This window comes from Cydia fagiglandana, chromosome 26 (assembly GCF_963556715.1).
Source record: "Cydia fagiglandana chromosome 26, ilCydFagi1.1, whole genome shotgun sequence".
Lineage (NCBI taxonomy): Eukaryota > Metazoa > Arthropoda > Insecta > Lepidoptera > Tortricidae > Cydia > Cydia fagiglandana.
Genome location: NC_085957.1, coordinates 8,298,461 through 8,320,384, shown reverse-complemented (window position 1 = coordinate 8,320,384; position 21,924 = coordinate 8,298,461). Strand labels below are relative to the sequence as shown.

The 21,924-nt window shown below is 43.5% G+C and overlaps 1 protein-coding gene across 1 annotated transcript in view; it reads right to left on the bottom strand.

The window, feature by feature from the left end:
* LOC134677348 (endoribonuclease Dcr-1) overlaps nucleotides 1-21,617 on the bottom strand; it is a 55,417-nt gene extending 33,800 nt beyond the window's left edge. The window contains exons 1-22 of the mRNA XM_063535783.1: nucleotides 21,593-21,617; nucleotides 21,271-21,448; nucleotides 20,017-20,176; nucleotides 18,908-19,033; nucleotides 17,921-18,044; nucleotides 16,955-17,114; nucleotides 16,205-16,345; nucleotides 15,767-15,885; nucleotides 14,154-14,986; nucleotides 13,070-13,191; nucleotides 12,309-12,413; nucleotides 11,719-11,845; nucleotides 10,600-11,144; nucleotides 9,554-9,707; nucleotides 7,312-7,417; nucleotides 6,705-6,799; nucleotides 6,085-6,178; nucleotides 4,682-4,823; nucleotides 3,963-4,079; nucleotides 2,892-3,001; nucleotides 1,667-1,854; nucleotides 473-610 (exon numbers count right to left, since the gene is read on the bottom strand). Of these exons, the coding sequence (XP_063391853.1) occupies nucleotides 473-610; nucleotides 1,667-1,854; nucleotides 2,892-3,001; nucleotides 3,963-4,079; nucleotides 4,682-4,823; nucleotides 6,085-6,178; nucleotides 6,705-6,799; nucleotides 7,312-7,417; nucleotides 9,554-9,707; nucleotides 10,600-11,144; nucleotides 11,719-11,845; nucleotides 12,309-12,413; nucleotides 13,070-13,191; nucleotides 14,154-14,986; nucleotides 15,767-15,885; nucleotides 16,205-16,345; nucleotides 16,955-17,114; nucleotides 17,921-18,044; nucleotides 18,908-19,033; nucleotides 20,017-20,176; nucleotides 21,271-21,448; nucleotides 21,593-21,617 (3,909 nt within the window). The remainder of the gene's footprint in view (nucleotides 1-472; nucleotides 611-1,666; nucleotides 1,855-2,891; nucleotides 3,002-3,962; nucleotides 4,080-4,681; nucleotides 4,824-6,084; nucleotides 6,179-6,704; nucleotides 6,800-7,311; nucleotides 7,418-9,553; nucleotides 9,708-10,599; nucleotides 11,145-11,718; nucleotides 11,846-12,308; nucleotides 12,414-13,069; nucleotides 13,192-14,153; nucleotides 14,987-15,766; nucleotides 15,886-16,204; nucleotides 16,346-16,954; nucleotides 17,115-17,920; nucleotides 18,045-18,907; nucleotides 19,034-20,016; nucleotides 20,177-21,270; nucleotides 21,449-21,592) is intronic.
* Between the last annotated feature and the right edge of the window lie 307 nt (nucleotides 21,618-21,924).

Below are 21,924 nucleotides of genomic sequence, written 5' to 3'. Positions count from 1 at the left end.
ACTACTATTGAAATGGGAATAAATAGTCATATGATGAGAACCGGGAAGTACCGGTACCGGGTCTTCAGTACCGGTTCTTTTGATACCATAAAATTCCCGGGAATTCCCGGGAATATGAGAACCGGGAATTCCCGGGAGCATGCCCTAATCCTGACTATGCACGTCCTCACCTCGTTAACCTCGACCTACATTTTATTTAAATACCTAAAGATACAGTCCCTAGGCTTGTACGGGTCGAAAAGTGCTCGAGTGGAGACCACGGACTAGCAAGCGCAGCGTAGGACGTCCACCCACAAGATGGACAGACGACCTTGTTAAGGTCGCCGGAAGACGCTGGATGCGGGACGCTTCCAACCGGCACGTATGGAGGTCCAAGGGGGAGCCTATGTTCAGCAGTGGACGTCTTATGGCTGAGATGATGATGATGATGACAGTCCCTAGATGGCGCAACAATCGCGGAGCGTGGTGGTACCTGGGGTTGGTCCTGGTTGCGGTACCACGGTGTGACGACCGCCTCCCTGTATTTTTCAGGGTCAAACACGAAGGTTTCGCCGGGCTTCAGCAGTGGGTTGTCCATCTTCTTCACTTTTCTCTTGTCCTGGTTTTCTGACTGAAAACAAAAACGATATAATTTTTGTGCTCATCAGAGCTGTGTAGTGTGTAGTACACATGGTATAATAATATACTCCGCCTGGTACTCTCTTCCCGTCTTTTCTAGGTCACGTGACTGACACAAGCCTACGTCATCATGCGACAGCGCTGTAGGATAATATGCAATAGCGCTATACAAAGTGGCAATGTTATTGTGACGTAGACTTGTGTCACTCTGGGAAGAGAAGACCATATTTTATTAGACTATGGTAGTACAAAAACAACATTTTTTTTTAAATATACGAGTAGAAAACATCTGTTATTATACTTAGTGTCATCGTCTTTCCTCGCCCACACTTCGCCTTCCCCGGGCCGTTTTTCTTCGTTCTTCCCTGTTTCCGTCCATAGCACCGGTTTCTACATAAATACCATCTTAATAATATAAATACTCACTTTAGCGTCATCCTCCTTACTCGCCCACACTTCGCCTTCCCCGGGCCGTTTTTGGTCGTTCTTCCCTGTTTCCGTCCATAGCACCGGCTTCTACATAAATACCACCTTAATAATATAATAACTTTAGCGTCATCCTCCTTCCTCGTCCATACTTCGCCTTCCACAGGCCGTTTTTATTTGCCTCCACTTCGTTCTTCCCTGTTTCCGTCCATAGCACCGGCTTCTACATAAATACCACCTTAATAATATAATAACTTTAGCGTCATCCTCCGTCCTCGTCCACACTTCGCCTTCCCCTGGCCGTTTTTTCGTTCTTCCCTTCTTCCATCTTCTCTCCCATGTACTGCTAATATTTGTTATTAAACTACTGGCTTTGAATAATTTTACGGTTTAGACTCACTTGTTTTTGTCACTTGGTGTTGTTTGAATTCGATGAAAACTACTGGCTTCTACATGTTTAATAAAAAACAATAATAATTTAAACGTAATTTCTTACTTTCGTGTCATCGTCTTTCCTCGCCCAAACTTCGCCTACCCCGGGCCGTTTTTCTTCGTTCTTCCCTTCTTCCGTCCACAGCACGGGCTTCTACATAAACACCTTCTTAATAATATAAATACTCACTTTAGTGTCATCGTCTTTCCTCGCCCATACTTCGCCTTCCCCGGGCCGTTTTTCTTCGTTCTTCCCTTCTTCCGCCCACAGCACCGGTTTCTCTAGCTCGGCGTGCGCCTTTTCTTCTGTGTACTGATATATCTGCTCCAGGAACTTCCAGTCGATGTCCACTTTAGTGCTGCCGTCTGGTTTGTTTACTGTTACATTTTAATAGTATTTTGGTTTTTTTTTTATTATGAATGGGCTTACTCATGGCCACAGACTAGCCAAAGGCGTAGACGTGGCCTACGATGGAGCTCGCCCAGAAGGTGCCTGTTCACTTTTGATTTGAAGGTAACAGAATAGAGAAATATAGTAAAAATAGAGTGCTCACTACATACGAAGCGCTGGTGGCCTAGCGGTAAGAGCGTGCGACTTTGTTCGCGTTCAAATCCCGGCTCGTACCAATGAGTTTTTTTTTCATTTGATATTTACTAGTCACTTTTCGGTGAAGAAAAACATCGTGAGGAAACCGGACTAATCCCAATAAGGCCTAGTTTCCCCCCTGAGTTGGAAGGTCAAATGGCGGTGGATTTTTAAAAACTAGTGTTTACGTCAAATCCTGGGATTAGTTGTGAAGCGGACCCCAGGCTCCCATGAGCCGTGGCAAAATGCCGGGATGACGCGAGGAAGAAGAAGAAGAGTGCTCACTCCATATACACGGTGCAACATGAGGATACCGAATAATTTTAACCACGCATTTCTGAGGTCAAAAGTAGGAAAAAATGTAATATGAGTTTAAGTCAATTTCGCCAAAAAAAATTGTTATTTTGTTTTTTCAATTTTTTAAATGTATTTGTACATAAAAAATAAATGTTATTGGTAACGTTGTCACTTAAAATTGATTTTTACATTTTTTTTTTCGTAAAACCTACTTTTTGCAAAGTGTTACTTGTCACTTTTTGACATCTATCAATAAGGATATTTAGACTACGTCCCATAGCAGCAACATCACCATCAAACAGGCCTTTTACACTATGTAACAATAAAAACTTGTTTTTTTTTAATTAATATTATCTCTGAAACTAGGCGAATCTCAAAAAAGTTTATAGGACATTTTGTCTCTAAATATGATCAGGAATACGCTGTTAAAATTATTCGATTTCCTCATGTTACACCGTGTATCAGTTTTGGTACCAACACGACTATTATTTTCGCAGTGGACATCTAGCGTCGAGTAGCGGAATTATCGTACCTTTAACAGTGGGCACTACGTAGTAGTTGTTGTGTGTGCAGGCCTCCGGCTCGAGCGTCATGCCGCGCCGGCGCACGCGCAGCACGTCCGCGAACACGAAACGCATGAACCTGCGCACCATAGAAATAAAACCGGTCAAGTGCGAGTCGGACTCGCGTGCCAAAAGGGTTCCGTACATAAGTCCGACTCACGCTTGACTGCACATTTGAAAATTTTAAGCTCTTTTATTGTTATCCAAAATGAAATCAAAATGTTGTATTCGGTCACTTTTTCTTGTCGATAAATCGTATAGGTGCCGTGGACGAACACGGGAAACTATAAAAGCGCCCAATCCATTTGATAAAAATATAAATAAAAAAATATAAAATAATTTACAGTACAGTAAACTGTAAAAATAAGGGTGCACAAATCATCTCAAAAATATGTCCTATAGCTCTTATGTCAGTGAATTAAGGACATATTTTCGAATAAGTTGGCTACACCCATATTTTTACAGTTGACTGTACATATGCTGCTACTTTATCGCCCTAGCGCGGTAATTGGCATAAATTTAAAGGGTCATATGTACTGTATCTTCTCCGCCCTGGTTCCTGCGTATCTTCCACGAGCCATGGCATACGCCGGAACCAGGAAATCGAAGATCTAGTGGCCGAACCCAATATAGTAGGAGAAACGAAAGCCTCAAGACTCAGATGGCTCGGGCACGTGGTCCGTATGGGTGAAGATCGAGCGGTTTGGAGAGCGTACTCGGGCCGTCCGGATGGTCGACGACCGGTTGGGCGTCCTAGGTATCGCTGGTGCGATGAGGTCGTGAAAGATCTGAACGAGCTCGGTGCCGTCGATTGGACAGAAACGGCGCTAGACAGAGAAGCATGGCGTTCCTTAGTGTCAGAGGCCAAGATCCACTTCGGATCGCTGCGCCACGGCAGTAAGTAAGTATGTACTGTATAACATTGCACGATATATGTGCGAATAGATAATTCGCAACTCCCTTCGGTCGTGTTTCAATACTTTCAATTTAAAGCCACTCGTTGCGAATTTCCTACTTTTCGCACTTGTATCTTAATGTACCTCGTGATGAGTAGCTTCCTGCGCGGGCTGAGCCTGGTGTCGGCGTGCGCGGCGGGCGCCACGGTCACGCGCACCTCGCCGGACCGCGTGTACACCGGGAACGATGGGATCTGCAATCTGCGGAACATAAATAAATAAATAAATAAATATTATAGGACATTCTTACACAGATTGACTAAGTCCCACAGTAAGCTCAAGAAGGCTTGTGTTGTGGGTACTCAGACAACGATATATATAATACACAAATACTTAAATACATAGAAAACACCCATGACTCAGGAACAAATATCTGTATCATTATACAAATAAATGCCCTTACTGGGGTTCGAACCCAGGACCATCGGCTTCGCAGGCAGGGTCACTACCCACTAGGCCAGACCGGTCGTCAATATAACATATGCTGGTTTTATACTCTGTATCTTTAGGTATTTAAATAAAAGTAAACAAAATCTACCGATCAAGAGCTAGAACGAGACACGATCAAATAATGTAGGTTAAAGTCAGGTCGTTCAGTGACAGATCCAGGCGGTTTTGTATTTGGTTGGTTAACCAATAATGTTATAACTACCCGAAAATGTGGCTTAACTGTTACCTCGCTTGGAAGAGAACAATCTCACACCTGAGGGTGCCGAAGGCCGGGCAAAGTGGAGAAGATTGAGCAGGAAAGCGGACCCTGGCTCTAGGTCGGGACAACGCCAGGTTGAACAAGTAGAAGATACCTGTCCGGTTGTTGTACTCGCATGAGCACACCGCACGCTTGTCTCGCTAGCTGTGGCGCGTGGAGCCGCCTGCCCCTTGTGTTATACCGCTCGGGTAGCGCGCACCAGAGCGTGCAGGCTATAGCGTATAGCACGTTGCTACCTGTAACAAGTATTCAGAATAATCATTAACAAAACGAATAAGTACAGTCAAGTGTAAAAATATGGGTGTAGACAACTTCATTAACTCACATTATTGTAGACGGGTCTAACGCGGATTTCATTCAATTACCTCGATTTACCGACGTTTCGACACAGGTTTCACTGGTCGTGGTCGCGGCTGACTGATGTCCCAGCAAAATGTCAAAACATCGGTAAATCAAGGTGATTGAATAAAATTCGCGTTAGACCCGTCTATAGATGTGAGTTGATATGTGTTCAAAACGCGAAAGTTTAAAATATTATATGTAGACAATTTATTCAAAAATATGTCCCATAGTTCCCATTTCGTTGACATAAGAGCTAAGAGACATACATTCACAAGAGACATTCGCTGACATAAGAGACATACATTTTTTAGATAATTTGTGCACCCATATTTTTACATTTGACTGTACCACCGTACGGAATAAAAGGGTTCTGAGTTTGTATGGCGAGAACCGGGAATTACCGGTTCCGGTTCTGTATTTGTATAGAAAACCGGTACCGGAAGCACTCCCTACTTCCTACAACCTTCCTTAGAGAGCGATTCAGGAATCATGCTGTCCTTTTCTTATGTATGGCACTATCCCTTTCGGCTATTTAGGGTTGTCAAAATTCAGGTCATTATCTTATCTGTGGGCACGCAAAGGGACGTCAACTTGTGCCAACCTTAATAATTGCTCGGAGCAATGCTGAACCGATGAAATAGTGATGACTTACGGCTCCGAAACGTGGTCTTTCACTATCGGCCTCATCTCAAAATTCAAAGTCGCTCAACGAGCTATGGAGAGGGCTATGCTCGGAGTTTCTCTGCGTGATCGAATCAGAAATGAGGTGATACGTAGACGAACTAAACCGACATAGCCCACCGGATTAGCAAGCTGAAGTGGCAATGGGCAGGCCACATTGCGCGCAGAGAAGATGGCCGATGGGGTCGAAAAGTGCTCGAGTGGAGACCACGGACTAGCAAGCGCAGCGTAGGACGTCCACCCACAAGATGGACGGACGACCTTGTTAAGGTCGCCGGAAGACGCTGGATGCGGGTCGCTTCCAACCGGTACGAATGGAGGTCCAAGGGGGAGGCCTATGTTCAGCAGTGGACGTCTTGTGGCTGAGATGATGATGAATGCTGAACCGAACGGAGCCGAGAATGCCCGGAAGAATGAGTGTCGCCCTACTGCCATAACTTTGCGTGTTGAGAAAATATCGAACTGTAAACTTACTGGCAATTGGCTCTGTCTGTCCGTCTGTCTCTTCGGCCAGCTGCTCGTCCGTGGTGTCTACAATTGGCTCGCAGTTTGTGAAGGCTCGCGCTGTCTGAAATAAGAGGCATTCCTGTAATATCTCAAAGATATACGTCAATGATAGATAACTTTAAACCGACATTTTGCATTAACATAAGTACAGTCACCTGCAATAATATGTTACTCTTCGAACGCCGCAAAAATATGTGACACGCTCTTATGGCTCTACAAATAAGATCGTGTCAGATATTTATGCGGCCTTCGTTGTGTAACATATTATTGGAGGTGACTGTACCCATACCTTGTCTACATTCTTATTGATATGTACTCTAAAAGTTAAAAAAATACGAACGAACTTATCCCGATAGTTTTATCAAACCTGAGGGGTACTGTGACTGGTGTCACACTATACAATTTATAAACTTAAGGCGCCAAATCTCGCAAAATTGTATTGATTAGACATCTGTCAGCGTACCCTGTCTGTTTGATAAGATAAGATAAGATTTCTTTATTGTAAAAATACTAAACAATCAATAACTGTTTCCTCCCTTTAACAAATCAAAGAATTTTAACAAAAATCTATGTAAAACAATAGTTACCCTTTTATAATAGTATTGCCGCCTCTTCGTGGTGCCAGGCCTCGCGTCGGCCTCGGCGCAAGCTTCTAACTCACCCGCCTTGAAGTTCTCCTTGCCTAAAATAAAACAACAACATATTACAAATTAATCAAATCAATATAATCAATCTCTCTGCTTTGCCTAAAGGTTGACTGGTAGAGAATGCCTCATGGCATTAAGTCCGCCTTTTGTACTGTAAAGTTTTTTTTGTGCAATAAAGGTTAAATAAATATAACATTTTTGATAAAAGATTAGATGAAAACCGCATGAAAGTCAGTAGTTTTGGAGTTTATCGCGAGCATACAAAAAGACAGACGGTCGGAGGACTTTGTTTTATAACAGTGGTTCCTAAACTGGGGGTAATTACCCCCCGGGGGGGGGGGGTTAAAACTGGTATTTTACGGGGGTAATAAGCTAACCTAATTTAACAATACAATAAACGTACACGTTTCATGTTTTATTACCATTGGGAGGAGGGGTAAAATCAGGTTCCCTAGTTAATCATAGGGGTGACCGGACTGAAAAGGAACCACGAACCACTGTTTTATAAGGTGTAGTGATATTAGCCAACATGCCGCTATATAATTACCTATAGGCATCAGATGATCGTCGAGTTCCCCAGATTTGTGTAGTATCCTACACGCTTGCAACGCCGCCATTCTTCGCGCCAGCACTCGTGTCGGCATTGGGTGACCCTGTAACAAGTATAAATATTCAATTAAATTCAATTATTTATTTATTTTGAATCATAGATATCCATATAGTGTTAGTAGTACAACAAATATTGAAATTAATTAAGGTTAGTGACACACAATTACAATTTGCAAAATAATTTAATATACAAGTGACACAAAGATAGATAACACACAATACAATAAAATGGCAACTGGTCTGGTATAGCAGGTGCCTGTGAAGCCGGTGGTCCTGGGATCGAATCCCGGTAAGGGCATTTAGTTGTGTGATGAACACAAATATTAAAATTTGTTCCTGAGTCATAGTTGTTTTGAATGTATATAAGTATGTATAACGTCGCTTAGCACCCATAGTACAAGTTGGTACAAGTTGGTACAAGCCACGCGGGCTGCACGCCCGAGGCGGTGCGTATGTGGACTCGCTCGGTGCGGTATGAGAGAGCGAGGCGGATGTAGCGATTATAGCGAGTCTCACTAATGCAGCGATACTGACCACGATGTTGTATTTGACGGGGCAGTTGAGCGGCAGTCGCAGAGTGCACACCCACGCGGGCTGCACGCCCGAGGCGGTCTGTATGTGGACTCGCTCGGTGCGGTATGAGAGAGCGAGGCGGATGTAGCGATTATAGCGAGTCTCACTAATGCAGCGATACTGACCACGATGTTGTATTTGACGGGGCAGTTGAGCGGCAGTCGCAGAGTGCACACCCACGCGGGCTGCACGCCCGAGGCGGTCCGTATGTGGACTCGCTCGGTGCGGTATGAGAGAGCGAGGCGGATGTAGCGATTATAGCGAGTCTCACTAATGCAGCGATACTGACCACGATGTTGTATTTGACGGGGCAGTTGAGCGGCAGTCGCAGAGTGCACACCCACGCGGGCTGCACGCCCGAGGCGGTCCGTATGTGGACTCACTCGGTGCGGTATGAGAGAGCGAGGCGGATGTAGCGATTATAGCGAGTCTCACTAATGCAGCGATACTGACCACGATGTTGTATTTGACGGGGCAGTTGAGCGGCAGTCGCAGAGTGCACACCCACGCGGGCTGCACGCCCGAGGCGGTCCGTATGTGGACTCGCTCGGTGCGGTATGAGAGAGCGAGGCGGATGTAGCGATTATAGCGAGTCTCACTAATGCAGCGATACTGACCACGATGTTGTATTTGACGGGGCAGTTGAGCGGCAGTCGCAGAGTGCACACCCACGCGGGCTGCACGCCCGAGGCGGTCCGTATGTGGACTCGCTCGGTGCGGTATGAGAGAGCGAGGCGGATGTAGCGATTATAGCGAGTCTCACTAATGCAGCGATACTGACCACGATGTTGTATTTGACGGGGCAGTTGAGCGGCAGTCGCAGAGTGCACACCCACGCGGGCTGCACGCCCGAGGCGGTCCGTATGTGGACTCGCTCGGTGCGGTATGAGAGAGCGAGGCGGATGTAGCGATTATAGCGAGTCTCACTAATGCAGCGATACTGACCACGATGTTGTATTTGACGGGGCAGTTGAGCGGCAGTCGCAGAGTGCACACCCACGCGGGCTGCACGCCCGAGGCGGTCCGTATGTGGACTCGCTCGGTGCGGTAAGAGAGAGCGAGGCGAATGTAGCGATTATAGCGAGTCTCACTAATGCAGCGATACTGACCACGATGTTGTATTTGACGGGGCAGTTGAGCGGCAGTCGCAGAGTGCACACCCACGCGGGCTGCACGCCCGAGGCGGTGCGTATGTGGACTCGCTCGGTGCGGTATGAGAGAGCGAGGCGGATGTAGCGATTATAGCGAGTCTCACTAATGTAGCGATAGTGATACTGACCACGATGTTGTATTTGACGGGGCAGTTGAGCGGCAGTCGCAGAGTGCACACCCACGCGGGCTGCACGCCCGAGGCGGTGCGTATGTGGACTCGCTCGGTGCGGTATGAGAGAGCGAGGCGGATGTAGCGATTATAGCGAGTCTCACTAATGCAGCGATACTGACCACGATGTTGTATTTGACGGGGCAGTTGAGCGGCAGTCGCAGAGTGCACACCCACGCGGGCTGCACGCCCGAGGCGGTCCGTATGTGGACTCGCTCGGTGCGGTATGAGAGAGCGAGGCGGATGTAGCGATTATAGCGAGTCTCACTAATGCAGCGATACTGACCACGATGTTGTATTTGACGGGGCAGTTGAGCGGCAGTCGCAGAGTGCACACCCACGCGGGCTGCACGCCCGAGGCGGTGCGTATGTGGACGCGCTCGGTGCGGTATGAGGGAGCGAGACGGGTGAATGTGTCGGAGGGCAGTTTGCCGCAGTATCTAAAAAAGTTTGAGATGTGATGAGGAAAAAATCGAAAATAAGGAAATTATTAAGCTAATTATACGGCCAATTATTATTGATTGAAAATTCAAGTGAGTTGAAACTTTGGGGCCATGGGGGCCAACTGCGCGTCGACTGAACAAATACTTGTAGGGCCGCCTAATAGAGGCTTCTGGTGACCAGAGGGCTGGCCCCTATTTCGCACAGCGTATTATAGGTCGTTTTTTTAGCATTAGAAAGAACTTGTATGAAGGTAAGCGATCTTGACATGTCTTTTAATTGAAAAACGCTTTTTAAAAATCAGTAACTATTACTTATAAAAGCAGAAGAATATAGCTACACGAGCTTATTCCACCGTCCCCATTCTACCATCGGACTTTCAGACGCACGGCCGGTTTCCATCCTTACATGGTAGATATTCCACCAATTCGCACGAAGCGCTTTGCTTCTACTTTCCTTATGCGCACTGCCAAGGAATGGAATTCCTCGCCGGCGTCTATATTTCCGTGTTCTTATAACCCGGCAATCTTCAAATCAAGAGTGAACAGGCACCTTCTGGGCGAGCTCGCTCCATCGTAGGCCACGTCTACGCCTCGGCTAGTCTGTGGCCATGAGTAAGCCCATTCATAATAAAAAAAAATTAAAAAAAATGATCGTATTAGATTCATGATTGTTTCATATTTGCCGTAACTTATTTTTAAAATGTGTTTTTCAATTAAAAGACACATCAAGATTGTTTACTGAGCGATTGCGTAAACGAGCTATAGCATCGCCATACAGCGAGGAAATACGGCCAGCCTTTTGGCCACCTTGCCCGTTGCAACGCGCAATTTTGAGTTTTTATGTGCCTCAGCAAAGCTCGGTCTCCCAGATATTATATAATTGACTTACCTATTTATCAAAGCTATAGCGGAACTGAGGTCCACGCTAGCCACATCCTCTTTCTTGACCTCCTCACCACAACACTCCTTATCCACACCACTCCTCTTTCTATTACACTTATTACACTCTAAATTAGTTTCACTTTCACTTTCACCACTAGTTCTTATTTCACTAACTTTCGATTCTACGCTATCTTCTTTGGACTTTTCCTTTGAATCGGCATTTGTAATATCTTCATTATTTTTTATAAAATCATTATCTTCAGTTATTTGACTAATTATCTCTATAGATGTTCCTTTCTTGCTTTTGACTAGATATTCTTCATTTTGATTTTCAATATCTTTACTTATTACATCTTTATTATAATATTTATCATTATTATCATTGTTTTCCTTAACTGAATCATTTTCTTTATCAACTTCAACTTCTGTATCTTTTTCTAGGTTGGCCGAGGGAGAGTAGGGAATCACGAGCGCAGTGAAGGCATCTGCGTGATCTTCCTCTTGCTGTGGCGGCTCGTCCTGGATGCCGCAGCCGCATTTGCGGCTTATGATCTAGAAAAAAAAAACAGTCGTTCAAATTTAACAAAAAGGACCTGACTTCACAAAACAATAATGAACAATCCGTCTTTGGCCTTGGACCTGCGATTCGGATATATCTGTCGGCGGCCGATCGTAAGATCAGGCAGATCGTAATGTTCCTGTGTATTGTTTTGAGGATAGTCACATTAAACCAATATACATATAGGTAAGATAGGTTCGTTAGGCTGCTTCAGATGCTTCAGGTTCCGTCGACTTAGGGAACGAGTCATAGATTTTCCGTTTCACGATATGCCTAGGAATTTCATGATATGCCTGATCCATAGACTAGGAATCCTCTAGACCGAGTTTAGAGCAATTATTTTATGCAACCGATGATGCCGAAAATGCGGGGGTGCGATCGAAGACACGGACGTCACACAAAGACACTTTCGACTCGAACATGGAGTAAAATTACCGTATGCGTGGCAGAGGGGTTAGCGCGACTATGCTCGGTCTAGAGGATTCCTAGTCTATGGCCTGATCTTACGATCGGCCGCCGACATATCCGTCGTTCGTGTAATAAAACATGACAAGACATGATGGAAACCTGGTCGAGCTCCCGGTAGACTGCGACGTGTTGCAGCAGCTGCTGCGCGCGCGCCGCGCCCGCCAGCAGCGCGCACGCCGCGCGCGGCGCGCGTGCGCGCCCGCGGCACAGCCCGTGAGACCGATACCTGTAAAAAATAGTTATTTGTTTTACAAGGGGGCAAAGTTGTTGTTTAACCGCTCGTGCTAATATTGATACCCGAGCAAGCAAAAGATTCCAAAATTGAAGTACGAGCGTAGCGAGTGGTTCGAAAAATGGAATCTTGAGCGATGCAAGGATTTCAAAGCACGAGGGTAAAACAAAATTTGCCCCCGAGTGAAACACAAAATTTTTCACCACATCAACCCGAAGCAAATATTAAAATGTAAAATATCAAACAAAATCAAATCCAAATGAATGTTATTAAATATTTATCATTCAAAATCGTCATTTAAAAGTCAATTCTACCAGCAAACATAAGAAAACAACTCAAAATTTGCATTTCTTTACTTTGCCTCACATGTGAATAAAATGCAACTTTGCTATCAATTTTTGAAGTGCAAAGTAAGCCTTTCCGAGCTGGTGTGGTGAAAAGAATATAATAAACTCACGAAGTCGGCACGTCCCACCGTAGCACGAGATTGCACCGCGGCAGGTCAATGCCCTCCTCTAGAGCTGACGTCGCCAGCAGCAGGTTACAGTCGTGCATACGAAACCTGAGATATAAAAAGCTTATTTAGATCACCATCTTTGGTTTTTGCAATTTATTGAGAGGAATGGAATTATGAATTGAACTAAGCACGCACATTTATTGTTCTTAAAATTAGTATATTATCTCTTTGCCTGAGATACAGGATCATATTCCTAGTTCAGGTACAGGTAACAATGTACGTAAATTGTAAAAGTTCATGCACAATGTAACATTAGCAATAGGGTTTTTCTAATACATTATTCATATTCTTATTCCACACTTCACACTTTGAACGCCACACATATGGATGGCGTTGCATTGCCGCGCGAGTTACTTGACGCCTTTGGCGATCATAGGCGTATGGGCTGAAAGTTTCATGTATGCTACTCGTTTTTGTGTCCATAACGTCGCTACGATTCAATATATATATACATTCTCTGTTACTTCTAGAAAACAGTGCAGGATGCCTTAAATTCATGTTTATTTTATAATTTAAAATATAGTTTCATGACTGCAATTAAAATTTTGGAATAAGAAAGTAATGTACTCTCAGTGCGTTTTAGATAAAGGAAAGATCAGTCTGAATTGCCACTCTAGGACGAAACGGGTTGGGGTCCCTTTTTCAAGTTTGATTGTTTTTTTAATCTTTACCACAGCTCAAAATTAATCAAATATACTTACTTTTTCAGCGCGTCCTCGCGTGCACGCGCATGTCTTCTCAGCTCCGCGGTATCCGCGGCACCACCGCACGCTACATACTGCGCGTTCACACCGGACAGACGGGGTTCGAACCGGGACAAATCCTGCAATACAATTAACTTGTTAGTAAGTTACACATTTCGCAGTTGTATGGTTTGTCCCTGATGTGATTTATTTAAATAAGCTCCGCGGTGACCGCGGCACTGCTACAAGCAACATACTGCGCGCTTAACCGGACAGACGGGGTCGAACCGAGATAGATCCTGCAATTCATGTTCTAAAAAGTTACAATGAACTTGTTGGTGACATATTCGCAGTGGTATGGTTTGTCTCTAGTGTGGATTTGTTAAATTAGCAATCCTTACGAATCATTTTGTACTTATTTTACAGAGATAAGTCTCAGAGGCCTCCGGTTTACCAAACAGACTTTGTATCTCAATGTACGAGCTAGAAGGTCGTGTATACATATTGTTGGCACTTTGTCCGTGTCGATATTATACCTTGACTGTACACAGTGAACACAGATGGTGCAACTCAGCTGATACTGAATTTAAGGTAAAAACAATGATATTATATCGCGATAAACCCGTTCGTGTAATTATATACAGGATCATTTTTGGACCGTTAGCCATATTGTGCGAGGTGATTAGGTAGGCCATACTGAACAACTTTTTCTATGGGACCAACTCCGAAATCACAAAAATTTTTTTGCCCGCTTCATAGTTGGTTGAGTGGATGTCGACGTTTTCTATGGGAAGGCCAAATTTTTTTTGGGATTTCGGGGTTGGTCCCATAGAAAAAGTTGTTCAGTATGGCCTACCTAATCACCTCGCACAATATGGCTAACGGTCCAAAAATGACCCTGTATGTGTACAGTCAACAACAGAGCTATGAATACAGGCAAAGTGCCAAAAATATGTATACACGACCTTAATGTACAGGCAATAAAGTACTGTATACATATTTTTGACACTTTGCCTGTATTCATAGCTCTGTTGTTGACTGTACAAAACGGGAGTGTTTAAAGTGTTTTATTGTACACAGTAAAGAAACCTGCAGTACTCACCACAACAACTAGGAACATAATCTTCGCCATGATAGGTTCATTCATGAACACGATGCCACACAACGCGTCAGGGTTCATCTGGGCCTGCTGGTTCCGTACCACGTTCCTTTGGACCCTCCCCCGGCCCCGAACCCTGGGCATCCGTCTAGGGAACAGGAGCGACCGGGGATCCGTAAGATCCATTTCAGTTTTAACTTCGGTTGTTTCAATTTTTGTGTTAGATTCTTTGTTAACATCAAGTTTATTCAAATCTATACTTAAATCGTGTATTTCCTTTAAGTTAGCCTCGTAAGTATTAACTTTATCTTCGATTTTATTGCTTAGTGCTACAAAATCGCATTCTTCTATATCGTCTAACATCTTTTTCGTTAAATTTTTACTATCATTCTCTTTTTCTACGTCAATGTCATTAGTATTTATTTTATTATCATTCTGCTTTTCTTCATCTTCATTACTATTTATAGTGGTATAACCATTTAAAGTAATTTTATCATTAATATCATCTTTAGTTACATTATCTGTCTTTTCAGTTTGATTTTCATCATTATTTTTATCAGTTATCGCTTTTTCATCAGTTTTATCATTTTCACCGTCATTATTTTCAAATTGAGCTAATATTTCAATAAATCTGAGTACTTTTGGTGTGGAAAAAGTGGTAATCCTATCTAACTCAGAGTATTTAGAGAAAATTAGATCAGCGTAGCACCGGATTTTAACTAATACTGTAGTACATAGACAGAGTAGCAGGAAATGCCTTTCGTATGGAACTTTGATTTTGAGTTTCTCTAATTTAGTTAGCAGGGAAAATGCAGCTTTGTCGGCACCGTATGGACCTGTAAAAAAATATTATCTTAAGCGATTATATCATATTTGCTCCATTATATCCATGCTGAGTCGGGACCATTTCGTGGCTATTTACTTGTTCTGTTATGTAATGATATATGTTGTAATGTTAAGTGTAATTTATTTATTTATTTTTGTTCCTCTTTTTTTCTCTTTTGTCTGTTACCTATTTTTATGCCACGAATAAACTATTTCTTTTTCTATATATTTTAGATTAAGTCATAGCAAATTCGTATAATATTATGTTAAACAAAGAATATTTACTGATTGAAATCGTCAAAAATCCGGATGATAAATTAAAAATGCCAACAATTCTACAAATAAAATAATGGCAATCGGATCAAAAATATAAAAAAAATAAGAAAAAAAACCCAAAGGTCGTCTGCAACAGATAGCTATTTAGTGATAATACGTCGTGATGTCTGCCTCTATAAATTTTTAATCAATTGTTTTTCCTGCTGCTATTTCTTTTACTGAGTCATGGTAATAAAGAATATTCTATTCTTTTTGAAATAATATATAGTATTTTTCAAACACGAAGTGTACGGTGACTGGTATCATTTCCATACAATTCATAACCTTAAAACGCCAAACCTCCCAAAGTTGAATTGTGATGACACCTGTCACCCTTCGTGTTTATAAAATACAATAAAAGACTTACTGCCCGATTCGAACTTCAATCCTAATCCATATCGTTTCTAGATCTATTAACTGGCGTATCTTAAAATTAGAATCGGGCAATACGCTTAAAAATCCTAAAATAAACTTACCCAGCTCGTCCAAAACGTAGAGAAACTGCTTGAATATCAGCTTAGGATCAATTGTCGGGTTAGGGATATTCATAAACTCCTCATATAAATCCTCGCCATAGATTTCCGTGGGGTCGTACCTATCAAGAAATAATCTCTTTTAAAAACAAAGTTGCCACACTGGGTACAAACCATATAACTGCGAAATATGTAACCAATGGCGAATTTATGGGTAAATGCACTGTTGTACAAACATGGCTTAGGGTGGTATTCCACCAGTCCAATGTGTATTTGCATCTCATCACACATCACAATTAAATAGAACATAGATAATGTATATGTTATTTAATTTTTAAGTAAATAAATATTACTGTATGTCGTCACAAAGCGATTGTAAAATTCTATTATGAAAATAAATGACATGATATGATAATTGGACAAGTAGAATACCACCATTACCTGTGCTCCTCTAAGAACTCTGTCACATTGTTCACTGCGTTTCTCATGAAGGTGTCCAACTCCTCATAGTCGGAGCAGACGGGCCGGCTCACGGCGTATGCCACTATCAGCTCTTTGGGTTTACAGGGGGCGCCAGTGAACCTATAACAAGAGTAATATTAGTTGTCCTATCCTAATATGTATTATCAATTCTTTCGCCGTCCAAGCTAGTGGTCTTTGGAGTTTACTCAGTTTATTATCAGATACATTGACTGATTGACATTGATTATGACTATTGTGTCATGCAATATCTACTATTATTTCAGTAGATTTTAAGAAATTATCATGTAAATGTCGTTTACGGTTATCCCTATTCACCCCGCTATCCTTATTAACCCCGGTTAACGGTAACTAATTATTTAACAAAGAACAATAACATAATAGCACAGCCAATTATTTATTCAATTTAAGTTTTAGTTAGAACGATAAATAGATAGAAGATTACACATGATCACACGGTCGACAAACCATACACCTGCGAAGAATGTTGACAAAAATGAAAACGTACCTTTTCCTGCCTTCCATGTCTTCAGCCAGATAAATCTGGCTGCACAGCCTCTCCTCCAGCTCCCTGATGTTCCACTCCAGCTTGCTGTACATCTCGAACTCGTCGCGACAAACCATGCACCCGCGAAACATGTCGCGAGAAATCATACAGCTGGGTGACAAACCATACACCTGCGAATCATGCTAACAAAAATGAAACCATACCTTTTCCCGCCGTCCATGTCTTCAGCCAGATCCATCTGGCTGCACAGCCTCTCCTCCAGCCTCCTGATGTTCCACTCCAGCTTGCTGTACATCTCGAAGTCGTCCACGTTCTCACAAACACCGAACTCTTGTAGGCTGCCTTCGGTGATTTGTTTGGCACCTGTTTGGAAAAATTACAACATAATATAGAACACAATATAGATTTCTACAGATTGACATGTGTTTAATGTCTTTTATGCCCGCATGCCTTTCTTTCTTTTTCATGTAATTAAATAAATTTTGGGGACATCTTACACAGATCGACCTAGCCCCAAACTAAGCATAGCTTGTACTATGGGTACTAGGCGACGATATAAACATACTTATATAGATAAATATATACTTATATACATAGAAAACAACCATGACTCAGGAACAAATATCTGTGTTCATCACACAAATAAATGCCCTTACCGGGATTCGAACCCGGGACCATCGGCTTCGCAGGCAAGGTCACTACCCACTAGGCCAGACTGGTCGTCAATCGTCGTCGTCATGTACTCTGTTGTAGCGTTAAAATAGATGTATTTCTTCTTCTAGTTTATACACAACATTTGAATACTTCTATGTTCTTTGAGTTGCCAATTTTGAGTTGTTTTCTTATGTTTGCTGGTAGATTTGACTGTTAAATGATGATTTTGGGTGATAAATACATATTTAATAACATTCATTTGGATTTGATTTTGTTTGATATTTTACATTTAATATTTGCTTCGAGTTGATGTGATGAAAAATTTTGTGTTTCACTCGGGGGCAATTTTTTGTTTAACCCTCGTGCTTTGAAGCCCTCGCAACGCTCAAGATTCCATTTTTTTATATTAGCACGAGCGGTTAAACAGCACCTTTGTAACCCCTTTGTAAACCCTTGTAAAACAAATAACTATTAAATACAGTCAAATACTCTATTGCAAAAGTGCGTATACAGACATGATTCCTCCTTCTCATCAGGCGTGTTCTCAGCACCAGGGTCCGATCTCTTGGCGGGGAAGAGGGGGTACGTCAGCCCCAGGACCCGCGGCTGAGATGGACTCGACTTGTAGAGGTCCATTATCTGTTGAAGAATTGGTTTATTAAAAATCTGGAGAAGTAAGTAAACACTTCATTGTACGAAATAGAGAAATAAAGGTACTTTGATTTCTGGGTTTACTTTGATAAAAACTTTACTTCATGTTCAAACTTCATTTCTGAATGCACCCTTTGGATTGTTTTTTTTTTACGGTTGGCATGATTGAACGTCACTGTCAGTTTGTGATTTATGTCCGTGGGATCAAGCACGTAGAATGATGGGAAAAAAATTAAAATATCATCATCATCATCATCTCAGCCTCTATACGTCCCACTGCTGGGCACAGGCCTCCTCTCGAGCGCGAGAGGGCTTGGGCTATAGTCCCCACGCTAGCCCAATGCGGATTGGGGACTTCACATACAACTTTGAATTTCTTCGCAGATATATGCAGGTTTCCTCACGATGTTTTCCTTCACCGAAAAGCGACTGGTAAATATCAAATGATATTTCGTACATAAGTTCCTAAAAACTCATTGGTACGAGCCGGGGTTTGAACCCGCGACCTCCGGATTGTAAGTCGCACGCTCTTACCGCTAGGCCACCAGCGCATGTTTAACTTCCAATGTACAATTCTATATAGCAAATACATAATTGTGAACGGATTTTTTTATAATGATTTGAAAATTTTTACTTTTTCATACATTTTGGCTGATCAGTAGTCGACGTTTTCTATGGAAAACCCAAAAAAAAATTCCCCGATTTTAGAGTTGGTCCCTTAGTAAAAGTAGCTCAATTTAGCTAGTAAAATCAAACCCTGGATTTGAAGTCCCATGGTCAGACACATACTGTATAAATAAATGATTACATTAGAGGCGTGTTCAGATATTTGTATTGGCGATTGTACTTACTGTTTGCAAGTCTGCGTCGGTGTGCACTAGATGGCAGCTGTCAACGACTAGCACGTTTACCCTGGTCATGGTGATGACGCCGTCTTCAAGTAGCTGACGGAACACGGGGGAAGTGCACACTATCACCTGGGAGACAGAACAGAATCAGATATCAACCCAAATAATAACAATAGGTATAAATAATAAAAACCGGAAGAGAGCGCTGGTGGCCTAGCGGTAAGAGCGTGCGTCTTACAATCCGGAGGTCGCGGGTTCAAACCCCGGCTCGTACCAATGAGTTTTTGGGAACTTATGTACGAAATATCATTTGATATTTACCAGTCGCTTTTCGGTGAAGGAAAACATCGTGAGGAAACCTGCATACATCAGCGAAGAAATTCAAAGGTGTATGTGAAGTCCCCAATCCGCATTGGCCTAGCGTGGGGACTATGGCCCAAGCCCTCTCGCGCTCGAGAGGAGGCCTGTGCCCAGCAGTGGGACGTATATAGGTTGAGATAATGATGATGATGATGATGAATAAAAACCGGACAAGTGCGAGTCGGACTCGCATACGAAGGGTTCCGTACCATAATGCAAAAAAAGGCAACAAAAAAAAACGGTCACCCATCCAAGTACTGACCCCGCCCGACGTTGCTTAACTTCGGACAAAAATCAAGTTTGTTGTATGGGAGCCCCACTTAAATCTTTATTTTATTCTGTTTTTAGTATTTGTTGTTATAGCGGCAACAGAAATACATCATCTGTGAAAATTTCAACTGTCTAGCTATCACGGTTCGTGAGATACAGGCTGGTATTTTATTTTTCAAAAAACGTGTTCACACTACTATAGTTTTAAAGTAAAAATAAATATATAAACACATTGTTTTATTTTTATGCTTAAAATATATGAAATCACCTTCCAAATACAAAAAGAATTGTTCCTATACAGGGTGTCCCAGAATTCGACGTCAAGCCGTAAACGGATGATAGACCAAGTCATAACAGTTATCATAAAAATACAAAAAAACTCATGTTCTTTAAAAATTATGGTCACTTTAAAAATTCACTAAAAAATCCACACCCTGTAATGGTTCTTAAAGCATAATGGTTCTCAATAAGCACGTTCTCACCTCGTTAACCTCGACCTCCTGCGTCCAGTCTTCAATATCTCCATAAACACTCGCACTGGCAACAGCCAGATCAGTCAATATGCGGAGCTCATACGCTGCACAAGCGACCCGCGAGGCACGGGTCACGAACACGGAGCGCTGCTTCCCGGCTGAGAATGGTCTGCAATAAATATAAATACACCAATTTAATTAACTTTGAATATGGAGTATTACTGCAATGTCCTGCCGCCAGAGTGCAGCACTAATTTGTTTAGTAAACCATAGAGTAACTTATACACACTAGGCCTTAAACAGTTTTTTGACAAGTTATCACTATGACATTGATGGACCAAGGCGGTTTGTTTACAGGTGGCCTACCGCGAAACGCTAAAGTCGTATTTTCTTTATCTGCCTCTCTATCGAGCGAATAAGCAAGAGTGATAGAAAGGCAGAAACCGAACTCTCCATTGTCGTGTTTCACGGTAGGCCATGTGATTGACCTAGTGACGCATGATGTGTCATTGATAATGTCAATGAGGTTTGTTTACTGCAAAAAGGATAGATAGTATAGAGGGGTCCTGTCATTGTAAATTTTGTAGTCACAGTAAATTTACTGCCTTCTATCGACACACGACTAAAACTCAAAATGAAAACGTATAAAATGATCCAAAAATTTATATATACTGATTTATGATTTTATTATTTTTATATCACTTTGATCCATGTTCATTCACTGATATCTGTGTTAAAATTGTTAAATATGAAACGGTGTCGTCACGCCATCTAGCCGAGCATAGGCTAAAGGTGTGTGCAGCCTCTATCCGAGAATGATTTTTTCTTGATTTCCGAGGCACGTTTTTTCCTCAGACTTTATTCATCTTATACGAAGTTACATATGTCTTTCGTTTACTGTATGTGCTAATGGTGCCACCTTACGCAGAGCTTTGCCTAATATTCCCTATTGAATTTAACTGTCATACTTACTAATGTGCCATTTTTCAACCAAAAGGATACTTATTATTAATCAGTAATCAGTGTATTTATTCTCAACGACGGGACTTACGCACGTGCACGTCTACACCCATCAGGTGTGTACAGGCCTTAAGGACGTAACACACTATCGCACCGCGACCTCGGTGCGTCGCACCCATAAGTGAGAGCGAGAAAGAGATATCTGTATCTCGCTCTCACTTATGGGTGCGACGCACCAAGGTCGCGGTGCGCTAGTGTGTTACCACCCTTACATCAGCCTTTTTCCGTCTCCGTTCCACTCACCCCCTGATCTCATGCGCCTCCTCATGCAGCAGCCGCGTGGCCGTGAACGCCGCCAGCTCGGCCGCTATGGTGTTGCGGGTGCGGGCCGCGGCCGCCAGCCGAGCCCCGCCCTCCGCCGCGGTGAACCGGGACCAGGTGCCTTCCGTCTCCGTTCCACTCACCCCCTGGTCTCGTGCGCCTCCTCATGCAGCAGCCGCGTGGCCGTGAACGCCGCCAGCTCGGCCGCTATGGTGTTGCGGGTGCGGGCCGCGGCCGCCAGCCGAGCCCCGCCCTCCGCCGCGGTGAACCGGGACCAGTTGCCTTCCGTCTCCGTTCCACTCACCCCCTGGTCTCGTGCGCCTCCTCATGCAGCAGCCGCATGGCCGTGAACGCCGCCAGCTCGGCCGCTATGGTGTTGCGGGTGCGGGCCGCGGCCGCCAGCCGAGCCCCGCCCTCCGCCGCGGTGAACCGGGACCAGTTGCCTTCCGTCTCCGTTCCACTCACCCCCTGGTCTCGTGCGCCTCCTCATGCAGCAGCCGCGTGGCCGTGAACGCCGCCAGCTCGGCCGCTATGGTGTTGCGGGTGCGGGCCGCGGCCGCCAGCCGAGCCCCGCCCTCCGCCGCGGTGAACCGGGACCAGGTGCCTTCCGTCTCCGTTCCACTCACCCCCTGGTCT